This window comes from Talaromyces amestolkiae, assembly GCF_001896365.1.
Source record: "Talaromyces amestolkiae strain CIB chromosome Unknown scaffold16.1, whole genome shotgun sequence".
NCBI lineage: Eukaryota > Fungi > Ascomycota > Eurotiomycetes > Eurotiales > Trichocomaceae > Talaromyces > Talaromyces amestolkiae.
The window spans coordinates 336562-347328 of NW_024468052.1; the positions used below are offsets into that span (position 1 = coordinate 336562).

At 46.5% G+C, this 10767-nt stretch overlaps 4 protein-coding genes across 4 annotated transcripts; 2 read left to right on the plus strand and 2 right to left on the minus strand.

The window, feature by feature from the left end:
• Window positions 1–240: 240 nt before the first annotated feature.
• On the plus strand, window positions 241–1562 carry BHQ10_007652 (uncharacterized protein; the record flags this gene model as incomplete). Its single annotated transcript, XM_040880371.1, has 5 exons — window positions 241–327; window positions 390–643; window positions 709–856; window positions 909–1181; window positions 1233–1562. 5 exons carry the CDS (start codon window positions 241–243, stop codon window positions 1560–1562), a joined length of 1092 nt encoding a protein of 363 aa, XP_040736155.1.
• A 740-nt stretch (window positions 1563–2302) lies between these two features.
• BHQ10_007653 (uncharacterized protein) lies at window positions 2303–2998 on the minus strand (the record flags this gene model as incomplete). The annotated part of the gene is made up of 1 exon (XM_040880372.1): window positions 2303–2998. The coding sequence occupies one exon, from the start codon at window positions 2996–2998 to the stop codon at window positions 2303–2305; it is 696 nt and encodes a 231-aa protein (XP_040736156.1).
• Window positions 2999–5568: 2570 nt separating this feature from the next.
• Window positions 5569–6971, plus strand: BHQ10_007654 (uncharacterized protein; the record flags this gene model as incomplete). Its single annotated transcript, XM_040880373.1, has 2 exons — window positions 5569–5626; window positions 5686–6971. 2 exons carry the CDS (start codon window positions 5569–5571, stop codon window positions 6969–6971), a joined length of 1344 nt encoding a protein of 447 aa, XP_040736157.1.
• Window positions 6972–7385: 414 nt separating this feature from the next.
• On the minus strand, window positions 7386–8394 carry BHQ10_007655 (uncharacterized protein; the record flags this gene model as incomplete). Its single annotated transcript, XM_040880374.1, has 3 exons — window positions 7386–7470; window positions 7525–8269; window positions 8328–8394. The coding sequence occupies 3 exons, from the start codon at window positions 8392–8394 to the stop codon at window positions 7386–7388; spliced, it is 897 nt and encodes a 298-aa protein (XP_040736158.1).
• Window positions 8395–10767: the final 2373 nt, after the last annotated feature.

A 10767-nucleotide genomic window follows, 5' to 3' on the forward strand; every position in this document is an offset into this window, starting at 1 on the left:
CACTTTATACACATCTTAGTAAGCATTGAGCTGTTCTAACTCAGCCATCAACACTGAAGTATGTATGACGACAGGAGTTGTGACACCACAACATATCAGGCATAACTAACCAAGAGAAATTGCCTTATGTAAGCTTCCTGTTGTAGGAAATATATAATAGTGATCATAATTGTCTCATAGATAATTTCCATCTACTTTCAATTTCTGGCAGCAGCAGAAAGTCTTACAACCTTCTCAAATATGGGATCCCAAAGTAACGGCCCGCATGTCCTACTCACGGGCGCAAATGGCTTTGTTGCCTCGCATATATTATCAATCTTGCTTAAAGTACAGGAATTCCTTCCACCAGTTTGACTTTGGGATAGGACCCTGGTTAATAATGTACATAGAGTGGATACACTGTCACTGCCACTGTGCGATCACAGACCAAGGCCGACGACATCATCAACACGCACCCTTCATGGAAGGGCAAGATCAGCTTCGTCATTGTGTCTGATTTCACCTCTCAGCAACCATTCGATGAACTATTCAGGAATGCCAATACCGCTGCAGCGCCTTTCACCTATGTAATTCACACGGCGTCCCCCTTGAAGTTTAAGGTCGAGGACATCCAGAAGGAAATGATCGMCCCTGCCGTTATGGGGTTAGCATATTGATATTACTTTACATATGCATATTACGCATGGGAATCCACTAATACGTTCCTAGAACAACAGAGATCCTCAAGAGTGCTCACAGACATGGCGGCACCACGCTGAAACGGTTTGTCCTGCTGGGTAGTGCTGTCTCCGTCCTCAACTCCTTCGAGGACATCACTCGTGAGGGACGCCCTTACACCGAAAAGGATTGGAATCCAGTTTGTCTCATAACCAATTGATTGCTGGTATACTCTGACTGATACATTCCAGGCGACCGCTCAGCAAGCTATCGATCAGAAGGACCCTGTGCTTGGGTACAACGTATCCAAAAAGCAAGCCGAAGAAAAAGCTTGGGCGTTCATGAAGACCGATAAACCGAACTTCGATTTAACCGTGATCAACCCGGACATCATCACAGGTCCGATGATCCATCCCATTTCAGGACCGAGCTCAATCAATGAAACGAACCACTTCGCAATCGCGAGTTTCATCGATGGAACCCATAAGACAGTCGAAGACGTGCGATTCCCATTTTATCACTTTGTACGTCTCATGTTTGCGCCACTATTCGCGTCACTATCTAATGAGGTGCAGGTCGATGTCCGCGACGTCGCGCAGAGCCATGTCAATGCGTTGACTAACCCTGCGGCAGGGCACCGGCGGATTCTGCTCATATCCGGACTAATCACGCCGCAGCTGGTCGTGAATATCATCCGAAAAAATTTTCCCGCTCTAAGGGATCGTGTTCCGGAGGGAAATCCTTCAAAGATCCTGCCGGATGGGGTGCACCCGACAGGATGGGATATGAGGGAAAGCCTAGATATTCTGTCCAAGGGAAAAAAAGATGGTCCATGGAAGTATATTGAGCTGGAGCAGAGTGTCACAGATACAGTACAGTCGATGATAGATCATAAGATCTTGTAGGGCAAGAGCAAGTGATTCTCTGATTCTTTACTAACTAACTGTTGTGTGTGTTGAGGAAGGATAATCTTAGTTTATAGGCAAATTGGTATTCTTCTTTAATAATACTTATACATATAGTATGGAGGTAACCATATATAAAAAAAGGGTAGAAAGAAATTTCTATCAATCTCTCTCTCTCTCTCTTAGTAGCTATATACTTCATAAAAATATAATCCAAAGCTATCTAAAGCTTGTAAAATTGATACATGTATAGGATACATGTATCACCAAATTCATCCTATATCATCATCAGCTATGGCGTTCATCCACTTATGGAGACCTCGACTAGAGCTGCGATCTCCATCTCTTGCTTCATCTGCAATTTGACCAGCTGCAGGAGCTTTTCAGGAAGTATCTGAAAGATCAAAGGTCCTAGTTAGCCAGGCAAAGGTATCAATCGTTAGCTGGAGACCGAAGATGAGAAGTAATAAAAGGAAGAGAAGGCGGAAGTGCAGACATGGACACACGCCTCTTTATGGCCGACGATCCAGGATTTCAGCATCCCGGGATGCCGAAGTCCATTTTCATTCATTTTCCATGCCCGAGTTGATCGATCCCTGTCAGCAAATATTCTCCACCCGAGGCACGGTATTAGATTTTGGATTGACCATTATGTCAATAGTACATAGTTATCTGTCAAGGGGAATCTTCCACAAGGATAGGAGATAAGGAAAGATACAGATGTTCCCGTTATAAGTCTATTAATGACTTGTTGACTCTACTACAGAGTTGTCTCTCATTTCTGGGCTGTCCTTTTTGACGCCGATACGTCTCCATTCTATGCCGAGACTCGTAACGAAAGCTGCTCCAGCCGCTGCTACAGAGACTAGAAAGGCATTAATAACAGCACCACTAAATGCATTGCGAACTGAGTCCAGATTTGACGCGCTGACGATCGTTTCCAGGTCTGTGCCACCTGATGCGATGATAATCGGCACGTTAATGTCTTGAATTTTGTCGAGTCGTTTAATGAGCCATGTCTGAAACACGTTTTCGGCGATGCTGAGCCCGAGAGCTCCTCCAAGAGCCTGAAAGAGTGAAATCAATGCATTGGCCAGGGGTCTGTCGACAGAAATAACGACTACCTGCACAGCTAGGTAGGGGACTTGGACCGAGATTCCGTAGCCAATACCTATTATCACTTGGTATCCGAACCATGCCTTCATCGTACTTGACCAAACCAGAGTGTGGAGAAGGTAGCAGCCCACAGTAAAAATAGCAGCGCCTGTCCACATAAATGGTACGTAATAGCCTACCATAGTGATGAAGATACCACTAACAAGCGTAGCAATCGCGATGGTGATGCCGGAGGGTAGGATTTGCACGCCGGACACCTTAGCGGATGTTGCTTGGACTGCTTGGAAGAAGAATGGAAGATAATACGCCTGCGCCATCATAGCTATTTGTAATAGACAAGTGAAGATGCAACTGATTGCTACGGATCTTTGAGAGATTACGCGCGGTGGTATAAGGGATCTATAGGATTTATAGGTAAGTTCATCAGAAAGGCTATGGCGAGGTGGAAAATCATAGCAGAGCATAACTTACTCGTCTCCATGACGAAACTGGATCAAAACGAATACAGCCAGTAAGAGCCCAGCTCCCAGAAGACAACCCCAGACACGTGAATCTGTCCAGGGATATTTGATGCCTCCCCAGCTGATACCGAGAAGTAGGCAAGTGATGGTTCCCATAAGAATGATGGCGCTCAATATTCCTAGTTTCAGCAGCCTTGGCCAGATTTTCATGGCTGGATCAACTCCCACCGAGGCAGGCTTGTACAGAAGTATGATAATAGCAACAGCAATACTACCGAAAGCTAACCCGCTTATATCAGCATATATTGTGTCAACACCATGGTTGTACCAGCTTACGTAGGTTTATCCAAAAACAGAATCTCCAGGTAAGTCTGGGCGTGTCTGTGAATAGGCCTCCAAGAGCTTAACAGTTGTTAGAGAATCATTAGTCGCAGTTCAAAAATTGGGGAATAGCTCACTTGGGCCAAGAACGGATGAGATGCCATATATGCCCCCTATAAAGCCCATAAACAATGGTCTCTTCTTTTCTCCAACAGCGAGGCCTAAGATAGTCAAGCCTCCACAGAAGATCCCTGCAGCCCCAAAGCCAGCGACGGCTCTCCCCGTGATGAATGAATTAGAATCAGGCGCGGCAGCACAGACAACAGATCCAATTTCAAATATCAGCAATGCTGATAGAAATACACGTTTTATATCAAAGAGGGTATAGAGTTTGCCGAAGGTAGGCTGCAGAGACATTTGGGTAAGGAGATACGCGCTACCGTACCATCCTGCATAGTTACATTGTCAATAAGCGCCAAATCAAAAATAAGGTAGATTCATGCAGGGCATTTTATTACCCACGTCGTCCAGACTGTTAAACTCGCTGGTGATTCTAGGAATTGCGGTTGCTTGAGAACAACCCAACGCATGAGACAAAGACAAAACAGGACACGATACATCACTTACAGATAATAGCATTGTCCAAAGCTACCATAAAGACCGACGATAGTAAAGCGAAATTCACAAGGATTAGGGGTCTTCCATGAAGGAAATCATCTTTAGGAGGGTCAACAGCTGTAAGGGCATCAGCATTTTGCAATGGCTTCTCTTTCGGTACGTTTGTGAATTTCTGTTCGGTGTCCATCGTAAGTTTCATGCTACAGGCGTGTACTTGCACCTTCATTGACACTTCGGGTTATACTGTCCAGCAAGGATTCTCGAGCCATTGAAGTTGGATGGAGAAGTATGTGCTCTCTATATTATGTTGGAATTCTGCCCAACTTCACTTCGGAGGTAAGCAAAGCTAGCAGAAGTTCATTAGAGGAATTATGTATTTCCGGCTAGACGCACCAAACGCGGGGTAACAGCCAACGCATTTGACCAGGGGTTTTTTATATCCCGGAATGATTTTATATTGGATAGTTCTGCGCGGCGTGTCCCAGATTTATCATGATGCTTAGTGTGGTAAAGGGGGCGGAGCAGGCATCTCGTGGAAGACGCACCCGACAGGTGGAGAGTGCGTCAAGGCATCGTCGGAATACTGGCAGCACCCCCCGAGGCCATCCCTGTACTATCGGTTAAAGTTCGGACAGGGATCACATATTCCAGGCTAGGGGTTGTAGTTCATCACCATGCCCTCACAGACGTGGACGCTCTGCGCCGACGCTGCGCGGCTGTAGGCGATTTTGGTGGTTCAAGCTCAGCCATGGTTGTTGATTTAGTTGACTTTACAAAGATGGCGGTATGGAAGCGGCAGAAGACTGACTTTTCTTCTCTCGTGGTCACACCGGGCAGAAAGAGAGGTCGGGGAAGGAAGGTGCTACAAGTAAATGAAGCAGCCTAGAATCTAACAACCCTCGATACTTATGTCTGCTAGTGCGCATGAACAAAATTAGGTACTGTTCTTCCTGACCCCGAGCATCACGGTCAAACGCGGGAAAATGACTTCAGCTGTAGGATGGAATGGATGACACGAAAGCCATCAATCCTTCATATTGAGCGCTGGTAGGCAGAATGTTGTTGGATAAGTCTTCATTCTTTGTGTCTCTACTTGCCGCAAGCAAATTTTGTATAGTCAAAGAGCTTCTTTCAAAAAGCAATTTACATATCATTCGGCGCACTCTCTCATTGAGTGTCTACTTAGGGTTTACTTAGGGTTGACTTAGGGCTAATGATCGTGCCAAGACTGGTATACAAATGATTGGATACTCTGACATCACCAATTAAAGACACGGAGAAGAGTCCGTGCCCTCATATCGAGAACCTTAGAATCGACAACATCAGATTAACAACAGCACCTTCTCTGAGAAGGAGCTCAACGTGGAACAGCATTTCTTCCAACTGTCAAACCTATGGAGATGCTGTGTTGAAGAAATAGCTGGACTATAAGCTTCATTGAGAGTGGGCAGATTCGCGAGACCGCGAGCTGTGCGTATGCGGCCGACATCATGGCCATGACCATGCGCGAGATTGTGCTTTGCGCAGCACTTATTTTTGTCATTGGCGGTATGCTCTAGGTTCACCATCTGCTGTTTGAAGTTAAATAATAATGAATGTGCAAATAGTATCCGTCCTAAACCAAACACTCAATTCAACATCCTCCTTCTCAACCCAGATCCTCCAAAATGGCCAGTCCTCCTCCATCCTCAACCTCCACAAAAAAGAGAAACAACACGACCAAGACCAAATACTACGACTCAACAACCTTCAAGTCATTGGCACCCACAACAGCTACCACCGCGAAGTCTCCCTACCGGAAAGAGTCCATTTCCCAACCTTAATGGCGAACGTCGACCCCCATTATGAAGGATACTATTACTCGCATGCCTCTGTGCACGATCAACTCGAGTACCAACGAGTCCGCAGCTTCGAGTTTGATGTCTACGTCGACACGCACGGCGGCCTTTTCGCGGATCCGCTCATCCGTCGATTAGCAAATATGTCTCAATCAGACAAAGCGCATTACGGATTACCGGACGATGTGATGCGAAAGCCAGGTACAAAAGTACTACACATTGCCGATGCAGATGTCGGATCTATATGCCATACCCTTGTTGAATGTCTGATACAGGTGAAAGCATGGTCCGACTCAAAGAACGGGCAGCATATCCCGATACCTATATTGATTGAATTCAAAAAGACGGAACCCGGTCTTGAGAAACAGGGCGGCGTTGTTGCGGAGGACTGGACGGTTGAAGCTCTCGATAGAGTTGACGCTGAGATCCGCTCGGTGTTTAGCGACGATCAACTCATCACGCCGGACGATATACGCAAACAGGCAATAGACAACGGCGTCGGGAGTCGCATCAACAACAGTGAAAATAAAAACATTACACTCGAAGAAGCAATCCTTGCGTATGAGCACGGCGGTGGCTGGCCCACCCTCTCATCTTCGCGCGGTAAATTCTTCTTCGTCATGGACAACGAACCAMCCCATCCCATACAAAYCCGCGATCCATACCGCAGCAACAACAGACTCAACCTTGAGGGGCGTGTAATATTCACAAACTCTCTTCCCGGCGAACCCGACGCTGCATTCATAAAACGGAACGATCCGATCACGGACAACAATCAGCATGAAATTCAGGATTTGGTTTCGAGGGGGTATTTCATTCGTACCCGCGCAGATGAGCCGATTCAGATGCTTCTCAAGGATGAGGTGCCCGCTATGCGCGACGCGGCGTTGGCCAGTGGTGCACAGATTGTTAGCTCGGACTGGGTCGGGGCTGGAGTGAGTGCACGATACAATAGCGATTATTTCGTGGCATTGCCGCAGGGAAGGTCTGCGAGATGCAATCCGGTCAATGCGCCGGGGGGTTGCGAGGATGAATATTTGGAGTTGCTGGTATAGACAGTTTATTTTAGCATAATATCTAATGACACTTATGAATATATTTACGAGCATTGTGCAGTCATTTTTATGTCAGTCAGTTTGACATCCTCGATCTCTACTCTCGAACAACATGCCTCAAAATGGATAGATCAATTCTCTACACGATTAAACCAACTAGCGGCAAACAGCACATGATATACACCTACAGACGTCCTCGTTCTTGAGATATACAGGGGGTATCCACCTCACCCGTTGCCATTTCATGCAATGAAATAAAATGAACTGGGTATTGGTAAGCCATCGACATAAAGGGGGTGAAGAAGCAAACAGCATCCAAGAATAGAGTATTCAAAGTAACTTCATGAAATCGTAAAAGTCGTCCATACAGCTCGTATCTGCCATAATTGATATTTTGATGCAGGCATAGACCGATTAAGACAAGTTCTTGGGAACCTTTGGCACAGCTAGTGGCTCGGCGTCGTTATCGTCGTCCATTTCGTCAAGCTCTTCCGGATGGCTGGAATCCCGGTTAGGTATACTGACACGATTGGATGTAAAGAAGTATACATACGCTAGGATATCCTTGATATTCCTCATTTCATAATGCTTTTTCCGATGCTCTTCAAACTGACGGTGCTTCTCCTTTGCCTCTTCAGTCGTTATCAAGCCCTCTCCATGGCCACTGCCCTCCTCATCGTCAACGACAACATCAACGTGCTTGTCACTGCGATTCGAGTTCTGACTAAGACTGCGATCGCGCGTGATTCGGCTTCCACCCGTCGCCGCCAGATTCTGCTGAGCGTGGATATCTTCTTCGGGCTCACCGAGCTCAAAATCAGGGATCTCGTTGTCGTGTACAGGACCGGTGGCTTTCTTCTGGCGAGCACTGTTGACAAGATCAAGTTCATCCACCACCAGGTCATGCGCCTCGAGCGTGCGATTTTCGGCTTCTATTTCCATATCTTCGCGCTCATCTTGTGCGGGGTCATAGCTCGGGGCCCATGGGGTCTTGGGTTCGTCGATCTTCATTTTTGCCGTTTTTTCTTGCTCGGTAAGATACAAGTTTGCTTCGTCCCATTTCAGATGAGTAGAGCGATCATCCTGGTCGCCGTGTGCGGAACCTGTGCCAGAATGACGTCTCCCGGATGAAGCGCGACGTGTACTAGACGAGCGACGACCGGCATTTTGTAGAGTGTTCTGAAGGGTAATTTCTTTATTTTCCTCTGTATCTACAGGTAGGGGAGGAGGCGAAATCGCGACTTTCTCGGGTGATGTTGAGTGTTGGTGGATGAAGGAACTTGAGTTTTTCAGGATGCCTACGACCACTCAGTCAGTGTACTTGAAAGTTGGTTTGTAGGCCATGCTCGAATATACCTTTAGGTCGCTTAGGGATATCCTCAGGGCTGTGAGCGTGAGCCGTCGTCTCGTGAGACAGAGTCATGTTGGATTGTATGAACGGTTGTCGCAACAACAGCGGGGTAGTAGAGACGGGAAGACGGATTAAAATCAGAACACTCTAGAAACCCTGATGTCTATCAGTTATCAGGCTGAAAATTTGGCGGTTTGACGTTGTGCTGAGTGCGTACACAATCGCACTATTAGTAATGTTCAGGCGTGGGCTGAGCTGAGCGCAACGAAAAGACCGATCAGATGGTGTATGAGTGATTTTGCTGCCTTCTGCCCGTAGTTAGTACCCGAGTGTTGTTATTATTGTTGTTTTGTTGTTCCTGATGACACTTTTTGTGGACCCCCTTTCTACCTGTCCGATTAGGAGGACCCTTTTTGTTGTGGAGATGGATTTTACCAGAGCAATCTCGTTCGTTGGAGTCTTTTCCCTGGGTTGAGAGTGAAGAGAGAGAAAAAGAGGTGGAAGGTGGTGGAGGACTACCAAAAGTGAGGGAAGGCTATGACGCAATGGCCTGCGGCTAACGACGCTCTCTAACGCTCAAACTATACATACATCTCTCTTTCAAACATGCACTTTTCGGTGTTTGAATACAATTCTATATTCAAGCGTTCAATGATACACCCACGGATTCTACTGCATATGTATACACCATGCAGTACCACCGTTCTTATCGCATCATCCCTCCCTTGCGTACTAAATTCTCGGGCTGCTAAGTGCAGTGGCTGGTAGGCATGTGTCAAACAGCCATTAGCTGATTGCACATCCTATCAGATAGCCAAAATACGTGGGCGTATCTCTATCGTAGCTAACAATTAATTAAACGGCATATAACTTGAGTGCCCTCTTGTTGGAATGTTGCAGTGACCATGGCACGTACGCCACTCTGTACTTGTGAACGTTCTATGCAGACTTGCCCAAGTGTCACAGACTTGGATTCATCTTAAGGATGATATCAACAGCCTGCTCGGCAATAGCGTAGACCGCCGCCTGTATGTTGCACGGCAGAGGTATTAGAATATCGAATCAAAAGTCAACCTTAACTGACTGTTTCTGGGCTTACCACTTAGCACACTGGCATCGACGTCCTTATTCCTTGCGTACCTGGTACTTACAAGGATCCGTCAACCACAGTACCCATACTGGTTGTACCTGCGAAATAGGAACCAGTCAACCCACCCATTCGGATGCGTGTGTCGATAAGATCATCTGGTATATCGGATTCGAGAAGTCCATGACCCTCAGGCACAATTTCTTCTGCGACGAGGCCCTTGCCTTAAGGGGTCTCAAACATGTACCTCGATAACAGCCTCCAGCCCTCACACATGACATATCGCTCGACCTCTGTTGCGAGGAAATTGGGATCGATCGCCGGCGATCCGCCCCATCTACAGATCTCAGCGTAATCGAACCGCGAGTCGTAGGTAAGAAGCCCATGTGAAAGCTCAATATTGTACTTCCATCCCGGGGAATGTCGAGATTGCTCAATTTGCTGCCGAAACCGGCATAGATGGTGGCCAGCCAGGTGAACACGCGAATCAATTAATCTGTCTTTGACACCATCTTTTGCTTGAGCCAACTGCAAGCCTGTCGAAGGGACAGTTGTGGTAACCGACCAATCTTCTGGGGGTATCCCTTTGTCATAGTTCGGTCCCCCAAAAGAGCGGGGACCCCAATGCGACGCCCTTTTCAGCTTCACGCAGCTTCCAGTCTCTGAATACTAGGAGATTATCATAGAAGCCCCGCCCAACATCGGGAAAATGGATGTGCTCCTGGATATTGTGGTTTGATAATTGCTCCGAACCGCCGATACCTGAGAGCAACAGCGAAGGTGGTGTGTTCGGTGGATGAGCGCTACGATAGGCATTACCAAAGTCAGTGTCTTGGCTAATCAAGTAATCCATGTTAGAGATTTTCAGCTCGTGCATATTGTAGTTGACTAACATTCGTATATGCATGGATCCCCCGCTCCAGCTCCGAGGCTCACTTGAAATACTACATGCATGTAACCCTAACCACGCTGCGAATATAGCGTAGAATAGTTTTATGAAAGATCGATAAACTTTTATTGCGTAGCATTTCAAAAACTATCAGAATATATAAATGGTATATAAATAGGAAATCGTTATAGTGCCCCGTGTATCAAAACAAGATAACCTTCGGACGCCGTCTTAAGAACTAAACAGATAAAAATGCTTTACATCAAGAGTGATACATAAGAAGTAAAGCAGCTGTCTTCCTGGATGCGCCTTTTCAGCAACCAAAATCCCAACATAAAAGAAAAGTAGTACGTAGGGAAAAGATGAAAATGAGCGCGTGGAAAAGATAAATCGACGCCATTTGCGATCAACGCAGATAGAACGATGATTATAGTGTCATGAAAGCAAGCTCAATGAGTGCTATGCTGTC